A 24,430-nucleotide genomic window follows, 5' to 3' on the forward strand; every position below is an offset into this window, starting at 1 on the left:
AACCTTTTTTTTCCTAAGTATCATATCAGGTGGGCGAATGGTTTTCGCACCGTCCTTCTCCACAACACAGCTTGTAAATTTTCACCTCAGCTCGGATTACTTCTTTCTCCTAAATTTTCACCTCAGCTCGGCTTGCTTCTTCTTTTTAACATACATACAATCAGTACGGTAGCTCTCCTGATTCGTTGTAAAGAAATTCTACCTCTGCAACACTTTTCATGAACTACCTATTCCTTTCTCATAGACCACGTAAATTTATATAATGTTATAAAAGGATATTGCATAATGTTGTAATCGGGAGAGTAGTTAAGGTACCAATCAGACACATGACGGTGATGTCTCATTGTTTGATAGGTACAAAACACAACAAAATTTCAAAAGCCAATAATGACAGATGTGTACTGACTGACTCATTGTCGACGCATATATCCAACGGGGACGACGTTAAGTCTTGTTGGAAATGAATCGGAGACGCGACGTACTGCTTTTGTTAGAATAGAATATGTACAGAGAATATAACAATCAGTACGCGGCTGGCAATGCTTTCGGACGGACACTATGGGGGTGTTTGGGAAACACCTGTTAAAGTTTAACACATGTCACATCGGATGTTTGGATGCTAATTCGGAGCAGTAAACATAAGCTAATTACAAAACTAATTGCACAGCCGGAGTATAATTCGCGAGACGAATCTATTAAGCCTAATTAGTCCATGATTTGACAATGTGGTGCTACAGTAACCATTTGCTAATGATGGATTAATTAGGCTTAATAGATTCGTCTCGCGAATTAGCACAAGGTTCTGCAATTAGTTTTATAATTAGCTTATGTTTAGTCCTCCTAATTAGCATCCAAACATCCGATGTGACACTGTTAAAGTTTAGCACCTCGTATCCAAACAGCCCCTATATAAGGGCGCCATTTTTTTTTAAAAAAAAACGCGCTTGACCTAACATGGCCACCAATCAGGTTGCCCCATTGGGCCACTATAGCTCGATCTGGTCCAGTCACTGCTCACACAATACCTGTTCTGATTCGTACGGATCGCTGCTAAAAAAAACATTGCTAAGGGAACTGCTGTGAAATTACTATGAAATGCAGGGTCACTGTCCTTTTCCCTTTGGAATGCTCGCTGTCGCTGGCAGCCCAGCTCGTGGCGGCCAGGCCACCTTTATCCGAGGCAGAACCACATGCATGAATCTTCCTCTGCTTTTGATTTGCTTTTGCTCGATTATAAGAGATCGAAACCGATGTGTGCCGAAGGCAACATGTACACGGACAGGCCAGGCGGTGGTGTTGGAGTGGCCGATCGGTTGGAGTGGGAGCTAGCAGCGACCGAGCCAGTACAAAAAACCTGCCAAGTGCGACGCGGGCACGTCAGCCCCCACGAACACGGCGCCGACCAAGACCCGGCCGTGCCCTTCACGGCCTGGGGGACGGCGCGCGATGCTCCTCTGCAAATCTCAGAATGTGTAGCTGGGTACCACTTCACCTACCAAGAAAAGAAGGGACAAATAATAGTAAGCATGCCATGTGTGATCGATATGGGATAGATGGAGAGAAATGCATGGCAATGTGAACACAATATATATACCTAAGAACAACACTGCTACGAAATGTACAAAAGTAGAAATGTTGCGCACAATGGAAAATGGGGTTAACTCTTTCCTTTCCGTTTTCTTTTTTTGAAAAAAAATAGTGTTGATGTCCGTGCTAGCCACACCGAGTAATTTTCACGCCTGCTACGCGCCAAGGTAGTTTGAGCGAAGCATCTCATTCGCTAAAATCGTAAACGTAACAATTGGTTGGACATTGTAAAGCTAATAGTTGGAGGTAACGGTTCGGGGTGCACGAGAAGAATATTGAAGCCGTTACCAAATTAGAGCGGACAAAGATGTACCCCAACCGTTATTGGTCACATACGTACCGTGGGCACTAATGAGAAAACGACCTCTCCAATTCAAATTCATATCTCCACTAACTCGCACACATGGGATTGTTTGGATCTCCGATTTCATCCTCTAATTGTAAAACGATATATTATTTTCTCCTATGTTTCCGAATAGTTTTAAATCAAAATACGTTGCTTCTAACTCTCTTAATTTGTAAGTATCGGAAATACAGAGGACACCTTTTTTTCAAGTAAAAGGGGTACACTACAAATATCCAGCGTTGGGCTGAAACAGCGCCAACTCAGCAAGCTCAAAAAAGTTGCTTTCCATGAGACGATGTTCGCCGCCAAGCAATGCCACCCCCTCCCTCCGCCGCCCCGCCCCCCCTATATAAACCCACCCACCCCCTTCTGGCCTCTGCCATTGCTCATTTCATTCCTCCCACACCCACTTCCACTTGGCATTCCGCACCCATCATCTTGGCCTCTTTCTAGTTCGACGGCAGCGCGCGTCTGGCGATCAGGCTAGGATTTCGCGGCGATCGAGCTCGGCATGGAGCAGAGGAACCTGCTGGTGTCGGCCCTGGGCGTCGGCGTGGGCGTGGGGCTGGGGCTCGCGTCCGCGAGGTGGGCGGCGCCGGCGCACGGCGAGGGGAGCGGCGCCGGCGCTGCGGAGGTGGAGGCGGAGCTGCGGCGGTTGGTCCTGGACGGCCGCGAGAGCCAGGTCACCTTCGACGAGTTCCATAATTTCCACTACTACCTCAGGTAAAGAGGTTTGGTTTGGTTTGGTTGGTGGGATTCGAGGAAGATCCGATTGGCTGATGCCTAGTGCGATCCGACTTGGAAAGCTGGCATGACATGAGAGCGATCGATATGAGTTGTCTTCTGAATTTGATGGTTTCCTTCGCGCTTCACTGGAGTGTAGTGGTGCCTCTGCTCTAGTAAATCGTTAGCGTACGCTTCGCGATATTTTTCTCGTCCCCAAACGACGGCACGATCAGGAGCCGTGTTGTAGAGAAAGCGGAAGGGGTTGCTTGATTCGATCACACGATTTCTTTTGCAGCACTAAAACTTTTACTCTGTTAATTTGGGGACGAGATTTTCAGCTCTGTTCAGCTCTACGATGTCACTGGCACGGACAGCGACTGAACTGCTAGTGTGATATCTGCAGCGATCAGACCAAGGAAGTGCTCATCAGCGCGGCTTTCGTCCACCTGAGGAAAGCGGAATTGTCAAAGCACATCCGGAACCTCTCCGCTGCAAGCCGTGCCATACTGCTCTCTGGCCCTACAGGTTCGTCGCCTCCGGCGCTATAATCCATTAGCTTCGAGAGCTGCTGCTCGGCTTCCCTGTTTTACTGATGGTGATCTTGTTGACTGCTTCCTGTGCAGAGCCTTACCTGCAGTCGCTCGCTAAAGCTCTGTCCCAGCACTTCAAGGCGCGGTTGCTAATTCTGGATGCTAACGACTTCTCCCTTCGGGTCAGTGGGACCTGTTACTATAGTAATTTTGACTTGTATAGTTGCCAATTGCCCTGCTGTTTCTCAACTCTCTAGTGCTGAATGCTTCTGCAGATCCAAAGCAAATACGGGGGCTCCAATAAAGTCATGGTGAGTCACAGTTCCAGAGATTTTTTATAAAATAATGCCCGCTCATCTCCTTTTTTCGAACGATACAGTTCCTGAATCCTGATCATGAGAACTAATCTTCCTTCAGAAAAGCACTTGCTACATCTCTTTGTTTTTGTTTAAGAAAAGAGATCCAGCGACTCCAGCACAGTCAGTTATTTGAGTCAACCGGTAACTATGGGTTTGTTGCTTTTGCTTCTGCAGGTCCGTAATCAGTCAGTACCGGAGACCACATTCGGGAAGATGTCTGGTCTCATTGGATCTTTTATGACATATCCTAAGAAGGATGAGCCTAGAGGTACCTAAGCATTGCTGATTCCCTTTGTTTGATTTTTTAAGCAGATATTTAAACGCTAGTATGCAACTGTAGATTGGAGCTGCAAGTATAGCGCAGCTGGACCTCATCACCCCTTTTGGCTTGCCATCTTTTCCAATATTTCAAAAGAATGAGTTTATTCTCTTTTTTAATAGCAATTAATGAATTTATTCTTATCAAGCAGTAATGTTACCCAAATTTTGTAGATTCTGATTTGTTCTGGTTCTGTCGTGCAGAATCGTTGCATCGGCAGACAAGCAACACGGATTTAAGAGCAAGGTAATATACTTGTTGTGTTGTGTATGAGACCAGAAATGATAGTAATAGCTTTTGTCATGTTACTCATCCATCCTTTGTTTTCTTCAGAGGCTCTGATGGTTCTACCAGTACACCTTCACTTAGGAAAAATGCCTCTGTATCATCTGACATGAGCGATCTTGCCTCACAATGTTCAGGACATTCAGGTGATTTTTTTTGGTCATTTATCTCCTTTTTTCTGTTTAGTTATCTTGATGTCATATATGTGCAGAGTTAAATTTAGACAGCTCCTAGATCACACTTACTAGTCTCCACCAGTTTCAGACTGCCCGGCATCCGCGTTTTCTGGTAAAATATGTACATGTGTCAATATTAGTTCTGACATATAAATGCCATGTGTTTTATGTTCTCCGTGGGGTTTATTGGACGAGATTGCATTTACTGTTAGACATGCTGGCAAATTTTGGCATATATGCAATTGTATTAGAATAGAACCAGAGAACCTTATGATACAGAAGTATCTTACAGTTCTTCACTTTTTTCAATGCAAATTTCAGTGAGGCGAACCAGTAGCTGGTGTTTTGATGAGAAAGTTCTGATACAGTCACTCTACAAGGTGAATATACTTCTTCACCGTAACTTGATTCGCTTTGTTTAGTTGTGATATACTTATCTGGCTGCCACTGTTGTAGGTCCTGATTTCTGTATCTGAAAACGATCCGATTATTCTTTACATAAGGGATGTCGATCATTTCCTCTGGAAATCGCAAAGGACTTACACAATGTTCCAGAAAATGATGGCAAAATTATCTGGTCAAGTGTTGATACTTGGTTCTCGGCTACTCAATTTTGATGCCGATAATAGGGATGTTGACGAGAGAGTTAGTACCCTGTTTCCTTACCATGTTGATATAAAACCTCCGGAGGAGGAGACCCATCTAGATTGTTGGAAAAACCAAATGGAGGAAGACACAAAGAAATTTCAAATGCAAGATAATAGAAACCACATCATAGAGGTACTCTCAGCGAATGATCTGGACTGTGATGATTTGAGCTCAATCTGCGAAGCAGATACTATGGTTCTCAGCAATTACATAGAGGAAATCATTGTCTCAGCAGTCTCTTACCACTTGATTAACAACAAGGATCCTGAATACAAAAATGGAAAGCTCATCCTATCTTCTAAAAGGTTTGGCCAGTAATCCTGATTTTTCTTCTTCTTTACAAATACCAGTGATTTTGAACTCCAACTTGTTATTTCATTTTATAATACTTTCTTTGGATTCCATAACATAGAATTTCTTTACAGTTTGTCCCATGGGTTAAGCATTTTCCAAGGTGGCCATGGTGGGAAAGACACCCTGAAATTGGAAGAAACAAAGGTGTGCAAATGTCTAGTTGAACTACCAAAATAAATAGTGCATCATTGTACTAGTTATGCTGACTTCGATCATATTGTGACACAGGATGGTGTGAAAGGAGCTCTTGGATCCAAGAAAACTGAGGCAGACAAATCAACCCCAGTTCCAGTTGGCGATGGTCCATTGCCACCACCAAAACCAGTAAGTTTGCCTTTTGTTATACCCTTCTACTACTAGTAGTTCATTCTGTGATTTTTCTCTCTGAGCACTAAAAACATTTAAGTTTTTTACCTTGATGCACTTTCCTGTTTTGAGCAGGAAATTCCAGATAATGAATTTGAAAAGCGCATCAGACCAGAGGTCATACCAGCGAGTGAAATAGGAGTGACATTTGATGACATTGGAGCCCTGGCTGATATCAAAGAGTCTCTTCAGGAGCTGGTTATGCTTCCTCTTCGACGACCCGATCTTTTCAAAGGAGGGCTTCTGAAGCCGTGCAGAGGGATTTTGCTGTTTGGGCCACCTGGAACAGGGAAGACAATGCTTGCTAAGGCTATAGCAAATGACGCTGGTGCCAGCTTCATCAATGTATCGATGTCCACGATCACATCGAAATGGTTTGGGGAGGATGAGAAAAATGTCCGGGCATTGTTCAGTTTGGCTGCGAAGGTAGCTCCCACTATTATTTTTGTTGATGAGGTCGACAGTATGTTGGGGCAGCGTGCTCGGTCGGGTGAACATGAGGCGATGCGGAAGATCAAGAACGAGTTCATGAGTCACTGGGATGGTCTGTTGTCAAAGTCAGGTGAAAGAGTTCTTGTTCTTGCGGCGACAAATAGACCGTTTGACCTTGATGAAGCCATCATCAGGAGATTTGAGCGCAGGTCTGTTCAACTACTACCTTTCCCGAGGGTTTGTTGATTCAATCTAAGTTTAGCGCTTGAGATGATGAATGTTTGCTCTTCTTTGTTATACTGAACAGAATCATGGTTGGGCTTCCTACTCAAGAGAGCAGAGAGCTGATCTTGAGGACACTGTTGTCAAAAGAGAAAGTTGACGAAAATATTGATTTCAAAGAACTTGCAACCATGACCGAAGGTTACAGTGGCAGTGATCTTAAGGTTTGTGCGCTGCTTCCAAACAAAGTTCATATCGTAGCAGATAACTGAAAGCTTCATTTTTCTTTTTCCTTTGTCACAGAATCTTTGTGTCACCGCTGCTTACCGCCCGGTAAGGGAGCTCCTGAAGAAAGAACGAGAAAAGGAACTGGTAAGTTTGACTGCCTGGTTTCTTGCTTAAGTACTGAAGATGGGGCGAGTTGCTGCTGATCAGATAACCTTGTCCAATGAATTGATGACTCAGGAACGAAGGGAGAAGGAGGCAAAAGAGAAGGCAGCAGCGACGTCGGAGAATCCCGAAGCTCCAGAGAGTAAGAAAGAGAATTCAGAAAGTAAGGAGAATTCAGAAAGCAAGAAAAAGAATTCAGATGGCAAGGTGGATAGCTCAGGGGCGAAAGCTGAAGGTGAGAAGGAAGCGACCATTGACCTTAGGCCACTGACAATGGAAGACTTGAAGGAAGCAAAGAACCAAGTGAGTTGCCGGCGCCGCCCTAATTTGCTTGCTATACCAATAGAATGGACTTATCACTTTATCACTGAACCGCCATGAGTTGCTTGCTATACCAATCAATATAATGGACTTATCAGTTACCACTGAACCGTGTCCCATGATGCAGGTTGCAGCGAGCTTCGCTGCCGAAGGTGCTGTGATGAACGAGCTGAAGCAATGGAACGACCTCTATGGCGAAGGGGGCTCCAGGAAGAAACAGCAGTTGACATACTTCTTATAGGTTACAAGCATTTTGGTGGGATCGTGGAGGAACAGATTCCAGCGTTTGGTGGATCATTGAGGAACAGAGCATGGCTTTTAGATGTAGCTTCGAATCTGTGAGATGGATGGTCAATTGTAGGACTACCATGAACAATGGTCAATTGTAGGACTATCATGAACAATTCTTTTACAATCATTTGTACATCCGCATCGCTAGAATTGTAATTTCCTTGGTTTATTTGTATCTGTATATTTGGATTGAAAAGCTCTTCTATTCAAGGGTGATTTTAGCTTCTCATGTAGGCAGCTGTAATACATAGCACTATCCATGTCTGATCGGTAGTTATTCTCATCGTGTTGCTCGTTCAGTTCTCATACATCTGTAATTCATAGTTCCATATGTTGGATCGGTTGTTATTCTTAGGGCACGGACAACCCATAACCGGTTGCCGTCTTTTTTATGCCACGGCAGCAAGCTCGTCCGACGTGTGCATCATTAAATGAAGAGAGATAATATGGTCGTGTTCGTCGACAGCTTCGACTCGTGCTCCCAAGTCACAGCGACGCCCGTCCTCCCGTGGGACCGAGTTCCAGTGCAGTCGCTGTAGGGACTGCAAGTTAAGCGGTCGCCAGCTGAGAGAGGAAGTACTGTTACGCAGTACTGTTTGGAACTGTTCATGATTTCACTGTTTCGTTGCCGTAGCATTTCATCTGGCCCGTTCGCTCTCAGATCGGACGGCCAAAATCACGTGCAGTCGCTATCTTACAGTCGCAGTAGCGACTGCACGCGATCTCAGTCCCCTCCCGTTGTATGCGTGGACGCGAGCTGCCGCCAGCCCGCGCAGATGCCGTGCTCCGCGCGTTTATCCCGACGGGGGCTGTACCCGCGCCTGCAGTTGAGCTCGCTCTTGGGGGCGTTCGGCTGGCAGCCGGGCTGGGCCTGCTGTGCCACGACGGTGAACAGCTGATGCGCGCATCCCTTATGCAAGCTCAAACGGCGACCTCGATGTGGTTTGTGCGAGCCCGCCGCTTCAGAGATAGAATCAGAGAGAGAGAGTACAGATGAGAGACGAGAGACGAAGGCCTCACCTCACGGGAGGTAGAGAGGAGATAAGGGGCAATGTGGTATTTTCTTATATTTTTATTTTCACTGGTTTTCAACCTTTTTTAATTTATATTTGCTGAAGAAAGAAGCGCACAGAAGCAACAAAATCGCATAGATCAAATTCATATTTAATCACCATCTACTTTATGAACTAGCTCACGGACAGCTAAATAAACGACCCACGGTACAAATTATCCTTATGTCCATCTATGTATGACATGGAACAGCTAAATAAACGACCCATGGTACAAATTATCCTTATGTCCATCTATGTATGACATGGAAAATTAAAATAGACAGCAGCTGTTGTACGTGCCGTGTTGCTCATCCAGTTCTTCAGGATCTTGCACAGCAATGTGCGGACACTGTCAATTTATCCAACACAGTTCGGATTGACGTCATTTCAAAAACTGTCCTTTCACACAATTCGAATTGCTAGTGACAATTGCAATTTAGAATCAGGTATAAATCCATGGGGAAAATAAAAACACATCGAATGCAAATGTGAAGGTCAAAAGAAGATTTAAATCATTTTTCTTTAACAAATGTCGCAAATGGTACTGCCATCTCACAAACAGAAATAGGTTGTGCAAGATTTTTGGGACCAAGTTGCTAATCCTATCCGAGGGCAAACTTGGACGATACAGCACGGGCATAGAGCTGTCCATCCATAGGTCCCTCGTTTCTTCAATCATTGAATTTAAATCTCAATCTGTAGCCGTGGGTACAAATGTAATGGAACCAAAGCCGATCACACATCCACGAATCCACGGAACATAACGTTTCTCTGCGAAGATTATGGGTGTTAGGGAGGCCTCAACGCTGGAGGTACAACACGCCTCTCTGCTGGGATCTTCGCCATGACTATTGATTCTTTTACAGAGGATGTAGTAGATGAGCCCCGATCTCGCAAACAGTGTGTGAAGTCTGGAGAGATGCTGGGACTCTTCTGCAGATCGTGTCCGAGGGCTAAAACTGGATGATACCGCACATAGGAAAGCAGTGCATCCCCAGGTCCCTCGTTCAAAAACCATAGCAGAGCGCTTGAGGAGGAGAAAACAGAGCAACGCGCATCGACGAAGAGATAGGCAAGCAAGAACGGATGCTCAGCGAATACGAACCAAAGGTAAAAGTCATCATATCGCCAAGGAGGCGATGGATCAACCGTGTATATATCTCTTCATTGCACCCTACCATGGAAAGAACAAAGAAAAACACTAGAGCAGAGAAAGATCGTGAGCAAAAGGAAAAGAAGATCGCCTATGGCGAGAAACTGAAGACGAAGGGGGCGGGCGGCGGCGGCGGCGGCGGGGGAGGCGAATGGGTTCTAGGGTTTTGGAGTTGGGTGGTATAAATAGAGGAGGAGTTGGAGCAGAACAACGGGACCTGGAACGGCCACTGCCCGGCCATTGGACCCCGTGGGCCAGAAGTGTTAAACTCTTTGGGCTGGTGCCGGTGGACTGGCTTGTGGGCGCGAACTAGAATGTGTTTGAGCCCAACTAACTGAGAACTCTGATCTGGGCCCGAGAAGGGCAAACAGCTCGGCCCCGTGCATGTCAATGTCCCCCGAGCGAGGTCAGTCCATGTCGGAAGCAGCCCAAACCGGCAAGGCGGCAAGCTTGACGCAACTCTGGTACGTCGTACGTCACAGGAATCCTTGAACCTTCGATGCCAGTGAGTGTCGAACTGCAAATGGCAGAGGCCGTCCCTTCCCGGGTCCTCTCCGGCTACAGGCAGGTCTCGAACCATCACGACGTTCCCTTCCCGAAGCAAAAACAACGGCACGCGCGCGCTCCGCGCAGCTACCGCTACGGCTAGGCTGCTGCGAGACGAGACCACGCACGCAATGATCGCCTCCTCTCCCCTCAGCTGATGCGTGACTGGACGGAGGTCGGAGCCGGAAGAGTTCGAGGAGACAACGGCCGTGACCGCGATTAGACGGCTCACAAAAAGAAGCTGCTCGCTCGCTACCGCCGCGGCGCCGATCGACGCTTCGTTCCATCCCACCCCCCTACTCCGTAGGTCAGCGAGCGAGACTGGCTCTGGCTGGCCGCCGGAACTACATCATCAGGCCGGGAAAACCGAGGCCGTAAAAGCTCGTCGGCGTTTCAGGCACCGGTCACCTCGCCCTGGGGTTTCACCCCACACGGCCACACTAGCCCGAGGCCCGGTTCGGCGGCTTTGTCCCGCGCGCGCAGCCTTCCTTCGTCTTGCGTGAACGTCGGAGGCAGCTGTTTGGATACGAGGTGCTAAACTTTAACAGTGTCACATCGGATGTTTGGATGCTAATTAGGAGGACTAAACATGAGCTAATTATAAAACTAATTGCAGAACCTTGTGCTAATTCGCGAGACGAATCTATTAAGCCTAATTAATCCATCATTAGCAAATGGTTACTGTAGCACCACATTGTCAAATCATGGACTAATTAGGCTTAATAGATTCGTCTCGCGAATTATACTCCATCTGTGCAATTAGTTTTGTAATTAGCTTATGTTTAGTACTCCTAATTAGCATCCAAACATCCGATGTGACAGGTGTTAAACTTTAACAGGTGTTTCCCAAACACCCCCTTAGTTGGTCGATTGGTGTGTGCACATTCCATATTGCAAATCATTAACGACATGACGAGCATAAACGTTGTTTGAAACAGAACTGGAGCCTATCGCTGTTTCCACGAGCTTTACGGCCTTCATTCCTGCCTAACTCCACTGGAAACCATTTTGTTTGTTTGTTCGATCGATCGATCACACTTGGCTTCCTCCTGCCTTTACAGGAACACGATCATTAGCAAGAAGTTTCCGCCCTTGATTAGTGAGGTTGCAGGGTCTAATCTTTCAGTTACGTTTGCACCAACTACGGTGCATGTACTAACAAACTCTCGCACACAAAAGCAATCCGCCCGTGCGATTACACATGATCCTTCTTTTTTGTTTGAGAAAAATGGTTCTAATTATTGTTCAGCGGGGCCGATCCCACGGATACTGTTGCTGGCGAATAAAGCGGGTGCTGTACCGTGGCTTGGGATGCTGTCTCTATTTCGCACTCGCAGTTGGGGCGAGGTCGTTGTCCCACGGCCTCGACTCAACTGAAACTGAAGTGATGGCAGCTGGGGACACTTCGGCATCATTCCTGCCCCCAGCTCTTTTGCATTCCTCTAGGGCCGAAAATAAAGTTCTTTTTACATGTCTGAAAATACATCAGTGCCATACTGATGGAACACCGAACGCTTTCCAGCCTTCCAGGGTTTCTGAAGAAGCTAGCAGTAGAACGGACTGTATCAGCCTTCATTTGACGACATGCATGAACGGCAAGTTTTTCTCTAAAAAACAATCTACCAAGTCTCACAAAGCTTCTCATTGTCAGCTCGTCGTGCGACATCCATTCACTGTGTTTTATTTCCTCTTCATCGTTCTCTGAAAAGATCCATCCCGAAAATGTGTTGATTGTCCGTGCGGTCGTCCTGACTAGTGACAGTGCTCCGTCTGAAAAAGAAAACGAGGCGCAGCAACGGAGAAGAACGGCAGTCAAGTGTCTGTACGGTCGCACTGATCAAGTGTCGGAATCAAATGGACAAATAAAACGTCGAGGACGGCAGTGAAAATATGCGTACCGTGAGATTGATCATGTCCCTGAAACTCACGAGCCCAGGGACCGTCAGCCGTGCCGTGGCCCCTGGGCTGGGCGGGCGACTTCACTACTTCTTGCCGTATTGAGTGCCAACCGATGTTTTGCACGTACAGTAGGTTGTTCACGGACTGACCACGGGGGTTTACTGACAGCAAGCAAGCCACAGGCCACGAACAGACGTCTTGAAGCAGCACGGAGCCAGGATTCCGAAGATCCGACGGCCATCGCCCCATCCCAAGCCCAACCCCGTGACTGCACCGCGAAATCACGCTCCCAGCCTCTCATCCCCTCCGCTGCCGCCTTCCGGGTGCCGGCCGGCGGCCGCCGCCCGCGCCACTCTCACCACGGAATGTCCCACCAATTCCACGGCCGGCCCAACACTTCCCCACCCCGCCACCGCCAGCCCCCGCTCCCGACGCCTCGGATCACAGGCAGCTCCTCCGTCCCGTGCCGAGTGCCGTGCCACGGCCCTACTACCGCCGCGCGCCACAAAACGCGCAGAAAATATACGGAGCACTCCTCTGTGTGTGTGTTCGGTGCGGCCCCGCTCCGTCCGTCCCGTCTCGTTTCGCGCTCCCCTGCTTTCGAACCAGTTTAAAAGCCGCCCGCCCGCCCGCCCACCCGGCAGCCAACAGCCCCCCACGTCTCCGTCACGGCGCTCCCAGTCAAGTCCCGCTGTCCCAGCCTATCTCGTCGCCGGTCGCCGCGACCCCAATGCAGCTGCGGGTCCTCCGCCTCCTGGCGGCGCGGCGCGCCGTGCTGACGACCATCACGACCCCGGCGCCGGCGTCCTCCGAGGTCCCGGACAGCGACGTCGAGGAGGAGGAGGACGAGGGCCCCTTCTTCGACCTCGACTTCTCCGCCTCCTCCGTCCGGGCCTCCTCCAGCTCCGCCGGCAGCGCGTCCTCGGGCTCCGAGTCCGACGATGCATTCACCGAGCTCGACTTCATCATCTCCCTGCACCGGAGCCGCTCCGCCTCCCCGTCCTACGACGCCCTCTTCTTCGGCGGCCTCGCGCCCCCTCCACCCCCGCCCCCGCCGATGCCGCGACTCAAGTTCTGCGCGTCCGAGCCCAGCGCCAAGGCCACCGGCATGCAGGCGCAGTACGGCGGCAAGCGCGCCGGCGGCGGCGGCCTGCGGACGCTGAGCTTTGGGGCCAGGAAGGCCGCGTTCTACGGCGGACGACCCAGCTTCGCGCGGAGCTCCAGCAGCGCGCGCTCTCTGAGGCTGTTCATGGAGTCGCCGGCGGACGACGAGGACGAGGAGGTCACGGAGGAGCCTAGACGGACACCTTCCCGAGACGTCATCAGGAGGTACCTGACCAAGATCTCGCGGCGGCTGCGGGGCGTGCGGCTACGCGCCGGCGCCGCCGCCGAGGCGAGGGGGCTCCGTCGCCTCCGCAAGAGCCGGTCGGCGTCGGCCGCCGTGACGCTTGCGTCGCCCGCGCCGTCTCGACGCGACGACTCGCTCGTTGAGAAGCAGGACGGCATCGCCAGCGCCATCGCCCACTGCAAGGAGTCGCTCCACCGAGGTCCGTTACACGTCTGAACTGAACTAATGCGCGGTGTTACAAGCAGTTACGGTGCATCAATCCAGCTTACAGATTCAGCAACATTTTTTATCTGCTCTTCAGCGTCCCTCTCGGAGTGCGACTCGCCGCTGCTGCGGTCACGGAGTGATCCTGGTAAATGTGAAGCCGCCGCATAGCCAGCGCGTCAAACTCTGATCGAAGGTCACCATTTCCGTTCAGAGCTCCTGACGAAACTGGAATGGAGGTCGAGCATGCAAAAGCTTCACCCGGAAATTCAGCGAAGAAGAGACAAAGCACAAGTGAATTATTAACACATCAGGAGCATGCGGCGGCCATGCTGGCTTGAAGAGATCTTTGATTTCTGCTTGTTTTATGGGTGTGTGTGTTTCACGTCCTTTGATTGGAAGCGTGGGAAAAGAGCTCTTTTTAGGCTTTCTTTATCCCCTCATGTAGAAGCGTGGACTGTAGTAGCCGCGTCTTTTGCAGTTCTGCGTGTGCTCGTTTTCTAAAGTTTTGATTGTACAAGTGACTTGTAACATCGACTTGTAACTACGTACATTTTGGACTCTGAGCTTTGACCACTCATGGCTTTCTCCAGTGTCCATTCATGCATTCAAAACTGTTTTAACTGTGCATCCCCTTTCTTGTTTAATTCCGTGTGCATGCATTCTGCAAATCAAGCCTCACCTTGGCATCATGGCAGCTAAGGCTATCTCAGAGGTTAACTGGACCATTTCTTAACTGGAGTTCGCGGTACAGCATAAGGAGGCTCATCTTCATCTCATGCAGGCGCGTTCGGTTCCAATGGCTAAACTTTAGCTTTCATCACATCAAATGTTTAAATACTATAGGAGTATTAAGCATAGACTATTTACAAAATCCACTGCACGGATGGAGGCTAAACGACGAGACGAATCTATTAAGCCTAATTAATCCATGATTTGACAATGTGCTGCTACAGTAACTATTTGCTAATGATGGATTAATTAGGCCTAATAGATTTTGTCTCGCTGTTTAGGCTCCACGTGTGCAATTAGCTTTATAATTAACTCATATTTAGTCCTCTTAATTAGTCTTTGAATATTCGATGCGACACGCACTAAACTTTAGCTTGAGGAACCAAACAGCCCCGGATTTTTCTGCAAAAACTCAAGCCATAGAAACACATATAGATGTTCGGAAAAGATAGAAAGAAAGAAAGAACACATATGGATAGTGGGGGAGGAAAACGAAACCGGAAAAGCTGAGGAAAAGCTCGGCGGGGGCCGCTCATGGCGTCGCGCCATGATGGCGGCGAGCGGAAAAGCGCCGCGCGCGTACGTACGGTGCGGGTGGGCGAGGGAGAAGACAAGGATCTGTGCGTGATTCTGATGGGCCTCGGGAACCGCGCCGGCCCATTTCTTTCCTCTTGTTTATCATCATCATCATCATCGATTCATCGTCTCTCTCTCCTCTCTCTCACCGGAGAGAGAGAGGGAGGGAGGCCGGCAGCCTTTGCTTTTTCACTGCTCCGTGACTTCCTCCTCTTCCGGCGCCGGGGGGCTGACGGGCCTCTTCCCCGTCGCTGTTCCGTGGTCCCTTTCGTTTACCTCCCTCTCTCTTTTGCAGGGTGCGTGCAGCGCCCAAAGCTTTGACGATGCACAGTGCCGGGAAAGAGCTGCGCGAAAGCTTTTGTTCTGGTCAGAGGCTCAGAGCCTTTGGCCTCGCTTCGCTTTGTAGCTTTGCCCGTCTTTACTACGTTCACCTCCTAAATTCTGCCGGAAAGAGTCGGCGTAAGCATGCAAAGCTAGCGAAAGGCAATACGACGTGCTCCGCCTCGCCGTCACCACCGGCGCTGTCAGAAATTTTCCACCGGCCTCGATGCGGTGCGATTACAGCGCAGTGATTGTGAGGCCCCGTGCTGCAACGCCATGGATTGGATCTAGTCGTGGTGGCCGCTGGTCACTCACTCATGGTCAGTCAGGTAATTCGAGAACGATCATTGCGTTAGCCTCTGCCTTGGGTATGGAGTGGAGTGGTATGCGCTTCCGTTGGTGCTGTTCCTTCCTTCCCTTTTACCGATGACAAAACTGCATTCCCCTGCAGAAGCTCGCGAGTGCAATGATGCAGGGCGCTGCGGGCGTTCTTCAGTCTCCTGCTCCTACTCCTCTCCTTCCCTAGAAAGCAGAGCACTAGTTCGGCCATCAGGTTGGCCCCGGCAGATTAACACCAGCATTTGACTGTAAATAAAAGTAAAAGAACAGTTAACATCTGTCATTGCAGCGGCATAGAAAATACTAGCACCTGAAAACTCTTAATATCCTGTGCTCAGCTACCGCGGCGGCAACGCGACCGAAACTCCAAGCGTCTCGAGGCAGATGCCTCGCTGTTGAATCCAGGCAGAGTGGAATTGCACCATTGATTCTTGACAGCCGCCGGAGGACACGGTGGTTGCTGCGGGCAGAAGGCAAAACTTGTTGGCGAAACCGCATGCAGTCTCCTTGGGTACGCATCGGCATGTTTAGATCCCTTCGGTTTTGAGGCTCCAGAGGTGCATGCACGGGCAATTGGGCATCAGAGGGCGTTTCCAGGTCCCGTGCACGTCGATGGCCAGGCCGGGACACAGGGCGAGCACGAGGTGATCAGAGGATCCAATCTCTCTGGAGCCGAGAGATTGTTCGTCTGAACTCTCAGGGAGTCGTTCCTGTTCCAGTACATGAATCTCGCCTCCGACGGTACATGCATCGGATGCCTCCTTCGAAAGTCAGCAACCATGCGTCACCACATGCGAGAGCAAAGTCAGCAAGATGAAGCATTTCCAACCGTTTTCTTGCCTTTGCGGCTTTGCCCAAGGGAGGAGGGAAAAAACAGATTTTTTTTACGCCAGCTTTTGCTTTTCCAAAGCGAACTGTTATTTTTGCATGAGGCTTATCCTTTATCCGTGGAGAAAGGCATCCACGCACTGCATTGCATTGCATTGCATGCTTGCTATACTTGCTTTGCTTCTCTTTTGCGTCTGGGAGTGTGCTACAGTGCTGCAGAGTGCAGAGGACAGTGGCGCTCGCTTTGTGTACGTGCTGGACGTGGTCAGGGTCAACTGCGCCCAGCTTGCACGGCTGCAGTCGTCCCATAGAGGGTGTTTTGTATCGGTCTCGGCTGACGGCTGTCTCACTCCGACGACCTCCATCATCTCCTTGCTTCGTGTACGCAAGTGCAGGTGAATACTGTAGCAAGTGGTCTGGAACTCTGGATGGTACTCTGGTGCATGCATCATGTTTGGAGCAAGAGCAACTGCTCATTGGGATTATTTCACCCAATTATTTGGGCATCCTGCGGATACTCTTGGGATCTTGTCTGCTGCGAAGGAAGTCAGGAACTACGGGTTCTGTACCCGTGAAAGGGGAGTTCATGCAGGTGCCGCGTGCTTATGAAGGTTACGGAAATTCTTTGATACTTCGAAGCTGACAGATCAAGGTGGCCAACGGACCATGAAAAATCTCCACTCACATTTTTTTAGTCTTCCTTTTCTTTTTGTGAAATAGTCTTCTTTAGTCTTTTAGACTTGTGTTGGTTGGTGCACGTTACTCATTGCAATTTTTTTTCTTGTGGTGGCTGAGTGCATCCGCTGTGCTTAGATTAAAACTAATATTTTGTCTTGAAACAAGATTTGCTCGTTAAAAAAGAGGAGTGCACGTAATGTGGCTGGCTGGGCCTGAGCTCCAGATCGAGACGGAGGCGGACTTTGGAGGGCTTTTGAGGCTGGGCCGGAGTTCCCGTTCGTGGATCCTGAGCCGATAGTCATCGTTTTAGTCATTTCAACCCGTGCGCCGGTGAGCCGCCGAAGAAGCCTAACCGAAAACATACATATGGTAAGAATTTGAAGACCGTTGAACCATGTGGATCCTGGGCCGAGTCATGCAGCGAGAAATGATTTCAGCCTGAATTTAGCTCCAATGAAAGGGAACAGCAGCCAGCTAGCCGTGCATGCATTATACTCCAGAAATGATTTCATCGTTGTTACCACCCCGCAGCAGTTAGAGTGACAAGCTAGCTAACTGTAAGGCTGCGGAAAGCTAATCGCACAAACAGCTGAAAGTCTGAAATTTGCTCCAAGGAGGATTTCATCGTTGTTATTCAACACGATGTTAGAACAAACAGGTAGTCGTCGTTATGGTACAAAACGAGGTACGAGAAGAGCCGGAATCTACTGAGGAGGAGGGAGGGAGCACTCGGCGGTTATACCTTAGCCGCCACCGTCACTACCTACGCCGGTCATCGCCGGTAAAGAGAAAGGGCAAAAACTATACCGGCTCACCCGCAAACAAGCATGGCCACGCAAATTATTCAAGCACCGCTTCGCCGTCGAAGGCTATGGCTCCGCGCCTCCGATGTGCAGTGGTCAGCGCCCGAAATCCGCGACGCAGGCGGGGTTCCCGGCGACGACGACCGCCGCCGACACGCGCAGCACGACGCGGCACCGCATGGCCACGCGCACGGTCCGCCGCCCGTACAGGCCCCCGAGCACGCTGACCCTGCCGTCCACGGCCGTGTGGCTGGCGAGCCGCACCTCGCCGCTGCCGAACAGCACCTCGCCCACCACGGCCGGGCCCACCCGGTCCACGAACACGTCCAGGCCCGCGGTCACCCGGCTGGCGCCCCGCGCGGGGACCTCCCCGGGCGGCGCGCGGCCCACGCCGACGGGCCCGGCCACGCCATCCACGAAGATCTCCGTGTCGCTGGCCCCGAACCGCATGGACGCATAGTTTGGGTTCCGGATCACGATGCTTCCCTCCAGCGTGACGTTGATCCGCAGCGGCCGCGCCGCCCGCGGGTCGAAGCGCACGTTGAACCACCGCACCGACACGGAGTCCATGGACAGCGTCGGGTCCCGCACCTTGAGCACGGTCAGGGACAGTGCCAGCATCACCAGCGCGGCCAGCGCGCCGGTCGCGGCCAGGCCGCAGCACGCCCACCGCAGCCAGCGGCCGCGGCCCGCTGGCGTCGCGCCATGGGCATCGTCGTCGGCCTTGCCGGCGCTGGCGTCGACGGCTTTGGCCTTGGCGGCGTCAGCAAAGGCGAAGCCTTTGGGTTTGCTCGGCTTGGCGTCGGCCATGAGCTTGCGGTGCGCGTGGCGGGGGTAGTCGGCATTGGGTAGTTGCTGAGCGCGAGTCGCCGTTGGGGGTTAGGAGGATTAAGGCGGGTAGCTGTCGAGCACGGTGAGTGGCTGCGTCTTTGGCAGTGCAAGGGCGATCGGTTTGGCGCCATGTTTGGTGGTTGGGGAGTTGGACGTCGCACTCTGGGCGCTGTTCCCATCCGTTGGGATTAAATTCGGTCAGAGAGCTTGGTTGGCTGGCTGGCTGCTGCTGTGCTCGACACGACGAGACACTGAGGGTCGGCGATAACGGACGAGTACGTGCGATGATTGCAGAAGCAGGCCCGTTTGCTCGTCCTGTTTATGCCGCTCCGATCCCCCTCTGTCCATTTGATCTTGTGATTCCAGGGTGCTCGTTATTCCAAGAAGAATTTAGAAACACATCTTCTTGTGATTCCAGGGTGCTCGTTATCCCGTTTGGACGTGGAATGTCTGCACCTTTTTTTTCTGATCCAGGCCACAATCGGCTTTCCTTTCCTTGGTATGGCATGGGCCGTCCACTTAACCGAAAACCATCAGCCATTCCTCGTTTGGGCCTCCGCGTTGGTGCCCCCCACGGCCCACTGGGGTATCATCCCCTCCTACAGTCCTACCTATCCTTTTCTGCTTCCTTGTTCCGGATCGGAACCTGCTGGCGGCCTTCACCGTAGCAGCCACCCCGCCGGCGGATCCGTACAGCTCTGCCGCCTCCCACTCCTTCATTATCCTACGATTTACCCGGACCGGCGACCACAGCTGCGGCCACCGCCACCGCCACCGCTGGTGCCTTGCGTCCAATCCACCCACCGGGTTCGTCGCCGGTCACTCCTGTCATCGCCCATCCTCCACCCGCCTTCCCCCTTGGGGGGGGGGGGGGGGGGGGGGCGATGCGGATGCCTCTATTTAGACGCATCCGCTGCCGCAATCGCAAGCCTACGCCACCAGATAAGCGCGCCGCCGCCGCGTTCCGCCCGATTCATCGCCCCCGACTCGGCTCTGCCATTTCTAGGAAGGGTCCGTACCGGTGCCGCGGGTTGCGCGCGCCATGCCGCCACGACCGCCTCAGCGCCCTCCCCGACGACCTACTGCTCCTCATCTTGCAGCGCCTCGACACCCGCACGGTGCTAGCCACCGCGACCCTCTCGAAGCGCTGGGCCTACCTCCCCCGCTGTCTCGATTTTAGGGTCAGCGACATACTATCGGCGCGCTACTACAGGTGCAGCCGTATCCGGCTATCCGCCACTAAGTCGCAACTTTTATTAATGGTATCATCGACTTCGATCTCAAGGTGGCTCGTGACAGCATCGAGCGGTATGAGCGCCGTGCCATGCGTGCTATGGTCTCATCCATCAACAGCTTCCTTGAGGCGGATGACGATCAGGACAGAGGCGGTTAAGGTTGGTTATTTCCGGGGTTCCTCCAAGATATTGATAGAGGTCATGATCAGTTTTAACGTGAAAAAAACGGGTTTTCATGACACCACAGCGCAAGGTGACATTCAAGTGCGTGAGGTGTGGGAAGGAGCTAAGCTTGTAACTCACATTACTTTCCACAACAGCCAAGCGCTCAAGCATTGGTAGAGTGTAAAGCTTGATCAGCCCGAACCAGCTATGCTCGATGATAAGCTGCTTGATTTCTGATTTGGGGGCATGGATGACCACAACACCTTGGTTGAGCATGCAGGACTTGAGATGCAGTGCTTGTAGCTGAGGGCACAAGGTGAAAATAGTTTCATAGGCTGCGGTTGGAGTGGACCTCGGCAAATCTTGCAAGACCAGACTGGAGAGCGCATGGAATCCTTAACATACGCTTCACTGGATATGATAGATGGTTCAAACATTGGAGCCCCACATTGTTGTTCCCTAAACTCAGGAGACTTCTGATTGCTGATGTCCCTTCATCCTGGGATGTCTCTTGGCCCCGCCTCCTCATCGAGGTGGCGCCATGCCTCGAGAGCCTTCACATCCATATTACCCCATGGGAGGAGGAGCCTCGTGATGACATTTCGTGGCAACCCTCTGAGTTCTGCCATAATCAGCTAAAGGAGTTGGTGATAACTGGTTTTCAGGGAACATAAAGACAGATTTACTTTGTTAACTTTGTTATTAATGGGGTGTTTGATACCAGGGGTTCAAGTTTAGTCCTGTCACATCGGATGTTCGGATGCTAATTAGGAGGATTAAACATGTACTAATTATAAAACTAATTGCAGAACCCTTAGGCTAATTTGCGAGACGAATCTATTAAGCCTAATTAATCCATCATTAGTAAATGGTTACTGTAGCACCACATTATCAAATCATGGACTAATTAGGTTTAATAGATTCGTCTCACGAATTAGACTCCATCTATGTAATTAGTTTTGTAATTAGATTATGTTTAATACTCCTAATTAGTATCTAAATATCCGATGTGACAGGGCTAAACTTTAGCCCCTGGAGCTAAACACCTCCTAAGTACCAATGTTGTTGCAGCTTGTTTCCTTGCAAAAAAATGGTTATGTTCAGGACAGGGGGTGCTGGGACTGGGACATGGTGACACAGCAATACCAATGGGTCAATGAGGAGAAGGTCAAAATACTGAACCAGATTGCCGATAGTGCTCCTTGCGCTGCTACTCCCATTCAAGTGGTTCTGGAGTAATCTCCAACATGCAAGATTGAATAAAATGCATAAATTATATATATATATATATATATATATATATAGGATTATACTATACAATACCCTGGGTACGGAATAATCTATTCCGTACCCGAGCCAATCGGTGCGGTCAGGCGGCCGGTTTCCGCTTCACGCCGGTCCAGTTTATTTTCGCGAACGTGATTTTCCGATTTTTTTTATCAGCTCCTCCGAACGTGGGTCAACATCCTCCCATTCCATTCCTGGAACCGCCCAGCCCGCCATCCCCGCCGCTCGCCATCCCTCCCCGCCGCCGCCGCCTGCCGCCGCTGCTCGCCATCCCACCCGCCGCCGCCGCTCGCCATCCCTCCCCGAGCGGCACTCCCAGACCCTCAACACGCCGCGCGCCGCCGCTCGCCATCCCCCGCCGCCGCCGCTCCCACACCCTAAGCACGCCGCGCTCCGCCGTCGTCGCGTCCTCTGATCCTCGCGTCACCGCCAGTCGCCATCCCTCGCCACCGCCGCCGCCGCTCGGCATCCCCCGCATCCGCCGCTCGCTCCATCGACGATCTGCGCCGCCTCGACCTCTGCTCGTGTAGAGCATGCCTATCCCCCGGCCGATTCGCAGCGTGGCTGGAGAAGGAAGCTCGAGGCCTCGAGCGCTGCCGCCCATTCATCTCCCGAGCCCAAGTGCCGCCGGCCGATTGGAGCCTGTCCTTCGCCGATTCGAGCCAGTCCGCGCCGATTCGTCGTCCTCCACAGGTGGTCCTCTCCTCCCCCGCTCGAGCGCGGCTGCCGCTGTGTGAGCTACACCCCCGCTCAAGCCCATCTCTGCCCCAAGCTTGACGCCGGTGTCGCTGCTGCCCACAGGCCCTCCGCCCCAAGGTTGTCAGGCTGGAGGTCCCGCAGGTCCACTGCGGAGCTCGCTCACGCAGGCCCGAAGTCTGGATCTCGCACGGATCCGGCAAGGACTGGTCCGGCAGCTCCCTGCTACGACGTTCTTATCGGGTGGCTTTCCATTGGAGGCAGTGGTGAGGTCGTTGAACTCCTCAGTCCCCTTCCCCTTTCCTCGATGTCACAGCTCGGTCTTTCATTGTTCTGCATACACGTGTGTGGTTCAGTGGACAATTCGATTGTTCAGAAAGTCAGAACCATATCTACATAGTCGATTTGAGTTGCTCCCTGAGATTCTGCATCATGGGTTGGTGCCGGAGCTTGTATTGTGAATTTGTGATCCAGATTATTGGATTCTTGTTTTTGTAACCTGTAAATGTCAATTGAGCTGGACAGAATATTTGGTTTAAGTTTCTATTTTTCTAAGTCTGAACTAATTGATGAAAACCAGATGTTCTACGATGCTGCTAGTGTTATAATACAACCTATATGTTTTCTTAGACATGTATACACTCTCGCTAGTCCAATTGCAATCCTCCAATGAAATCTCCCAGTAATGTAGGAATTATAATTGTTCTATATTAGTGTAGAAGAAACAGACAACTCTTACCTTGCCTTGTTTGTTTGTTTTGTTGTTTTTTATCTTGCAAGTGAATCTTCGGTTCATGGATGCTGTTGCCATTTGTTGATCTCGTGAATGACTTATTAAATTCTCAAACTCATTTCTCTTCTGTATGCCTGCAGATTGAAGCCTTAGGGGCTAGGTAAGAGGCCGAGAGCAATGAGCTTCAAGGGTGTACAAAGGCGCGGCCAGGATGACAAATGCGGAAGAGAGACCTGGACCGGAGAGATACTGCAGACTTCGGGCCCGCCGTCCCAGACCCTACTTCTTCATCCCAGTGCTGATTCCATTTTGTGCTAACATTGATGCTTCAAGCAGTCGATTTGCTTGTTTCGGCTGCGCAGCAACTGCTACATGGCGCAGCCGATGGCTTGCTCGGTGGGCAAGCTGCCTGACAGCCTTGCTGGCAGGGATCCTTAATGATGCGGGCAACACAGATCTAGCGACAGCCAGCACATGATTGATGCTAGTGACGCATCATCTTGTGCAAGACCAAGAACAGCAACATCGAATCCGTACTGGACAAAGCACGAGAGGTTCTTATTTTTCATATCCCTATTCTTATTTTTCATATTCCATAATTTGAGCTCTTTAGGCTTGTTGAACTTTACAATTGTTCTTATGTTTGATAATTTCTGGTAATGGGAATTGCGACCAGGCTCCTCAACACAGCTATCATCTTTCTAATGAATAGGATATCATGATTTGTGTCTGGATATGTTGGGCTTAGCGTGTAATCAATTTTGAATTGGATTTATAATTTTTCCAGTTAGATCTATTATTTCTCTTAAGAATGCTGATAGGAACCACTCTAGCCAGTGATGCATAGATTTCCTATTCTGATTTTGGTATTCTAATTTTTCTTCTCTTATCATCTGAGTGATTAATTGATTCCTACTCCTAAACTCTCATGTGAGTGAAGATATGTTCTGCAAACTCCTTCAAGAACCACTCCAAGCTAGGTCCTCTCCTTCGCATGGGTTTTCACCTGGTTCACCGCACGTCGCACAAAACTGACGTTGGGGAGACGAACAGACGTTTAGTGAGCAATCATTTGTTTTGTGAACAACCATATGTCCTTCAGATTTAGTGCATTAGTAATTATAATATATAAACAATTATTTGTTTTGTGAGCAATGTTATTTGTTTTTTTCGAAATGTCAGTTTGATTGCCATTTGCATTCAATACTTGATTTCTTTGTTCTCAGTTATCTCTGGCACTTGTGTGTACTGTGTAGTCTGAAAAATTTGTAATATTTTTTTCAATTCTCAGTGCAGATCATGAGTACATCAGCATAGGTGTCTTTGCCAGTACATTTGTTATTTGCAATGAGGAACCTAATTTAGTGACGTGCACATGATTACTCTATTATTCATTACTAATTTCCCTGTGTGTGCAGATTGGAGAGAGGGTCAAAGCATCTTCGGCAGGCATGACTATGTGACTGCTCAACTAGAAGGTCCTTTCTTCCACAATATGCTTCTGTTATTTAACATTATATTCATGAAATTGGTGTCTTGATAACCGCTTGATCAAATTAGGCATGTCCACATGTCCTTGAGGTTTTAGTGCATTAGTTAATACAGTATATAAACATTCATTGCTATGTGAGCAATATCCACGTTCCTGCTTA

The 24,430-nt window shown here is 50.1% G+C and overlaps 3 protein-coding genes and 1 long non-coding RNA gene across 5 annotated transcripts; 3 read left to right on the forward strand and 1 right to left on the reverse strand.

Annotated features, from left to right (window-relative positions):
• Positions 1 to 2,308: 2,308 nt before the first annotated feature.
• On the forward strand, positions 2,309 to 7,635 carry LOC101785471 (putative cell division cycle ATPase). The gene is made up of 16 exons (XM_004961016.2): positions 2,309 to 2,656; positions 3,063 to 3,184; positions 3,283 to 3,371; positions 3,465 to 3,500; positions 3,723 to 3,816; positions 4,071 to 4,113; positions 4,201 to 4,298; positions 4,650 to 4,708; positions 4,785 to 5,281; positions 5,402 to 5,474; positions 5,559 to 5,654; positions 5,772 to 6,337; positions 6,436 to 6,574; positions 6,654 to 6,722; positions 6,816 to 7,043; positions 7,189 to 7,635. Exons 1-16 carry the CDS (start codon positions 2,445 to 2,447, stop codon positions 7,300 to 7,302), a joined length of 2,535 nt encoding a protein of 844 aa, XP_004961073.1. The 5' UTR covers positions 2,309 to 2,444; the 3' UTR covers positions 7,303 to 7,635.
• A 5,018-nt stretch (positions 7,636 to 12,653) lies between these two features.
• On the forward strand, positions 12,654 to 14,146 carry LOC101785880. Its single transcript, XM_004961017.3, has 2 exons — positions 12,654 to 13,549; positions 13,652 to 14,146. Exons 1-2 carry the CDS (start codon positions 12,733 to 12,735, stop codon positions 13,723 to 13,725), a joined length of 891 nt encoding a protein of 296 aa, XP_004961074.1. The 5' UTR covers positions 12,654 to 12,732; the 3' UTR covers positions 13,726 to 14,146.
• A 3,472-nt stretch (positions 14,147 to 17,618) lies between these two features.
• LOC101786290 lies at positions 17,619 to 18,722 on the reverse strand. Its single transcript, XM_004961018.2, has one exon. The coding sequence runs from the start codon at positions 18,639 to 18,641 to the stop codon at positions 17,928 to 17,930; it is 714 nt and encodes a 237-aa protein (XP_004961075.1). The 5' UTR covers positions 18,642 to 18,722; the 3' UTR covers positions 17,619 to 17,927.
• A 2,850-nt stretch (positions 18,723 to 21,572) lies between these two features.
• On the forward strand, positions 21,573 to 24,247 carry LOC101786681. Of its 2 annotated transcripts, XR_001163513.3 has the most exons (4): positions 21,573 to 22,042; positions 22,151 to 22,316; positions 22,919 to 23,332; positions 24,197 to 24,247. It is a non-coding gene; the product is annotated as an uncharacterized LOC101786681 (long non-coding RNA). The 2 variants fall into 2 exon arrangements; XR_001163512.3 differs by having other exon boundaries at positions 21,576 to 22,316.
• The last annotated feature ends 183 nt before the right edge of the window (positions 24,248 to 24,430 follow it).

This window comes from Setaria italica, chromosome III, assembly GCF_000263155.2.
Source record: "Setaria italica strain Yugu1 chromosome III, Setaria_italica_v2.0, whole genome shotgun sequence".
Classification (NCBI taxonomy): domain Eukaryota; kingdom Viridiplantae; phylum Streptophyta; class Magnoliopsida; order Poales; family Poaceae; genus Setaria; species Setaria italica.

What these genes read in the sequence shown, in the direction of transcription:
- LOC101785471 (XM_004961016.2), top strand. Translation starts at nt 2,445, where the DNA reads ATGGAGCAGAGGAACCTGCTGGTGTCGGCCCTGGGCGTCGGCGTGGGC. An exon ending in CATTGCCACCACCAAAACCA is followed by an intron (nt 5,655 to 5,771) that starts GTAAGTTTGCCT and finishes TGTTTTGAGCAG; the next exon opens with GAAATTCCAGATAATGAATT. An exon ending in AAGAACGAGAAAAGGAACTG is followed by an intron (nt 6,723 to 6,815) that starts GTAAGTTTGACT and finishes TTGATGACTCAG; the next exon opens with GAACGAAGGGAGAAGGAGGC.
- LOC101786290 (XM_004961018.2), bottom strand. Translation starts at nt 18,641, where the DNA reads ATGGCCGACGCCAAGCCGAGCAAACCCAAAGGCTTCGCCTTTGCTGAC.
- LOC101785880 (XM_004961017.3), top strand. Translation starts at nt 12,733, where the DNA reads ATGCAGCTGCGGGTCCTCCGCCTCCTGGCGGCGCGGCGCGCCGTGCTG. An exon ending in CAAGGAGTCGCTCCACCGAG is followed by an intron (nt 13,550 to 13,651) that starts GTCCGTTACACG and finishes TCTGCTCTTCAG; the next exon opens with CGTCCCTCTCGGAGTGCGAC.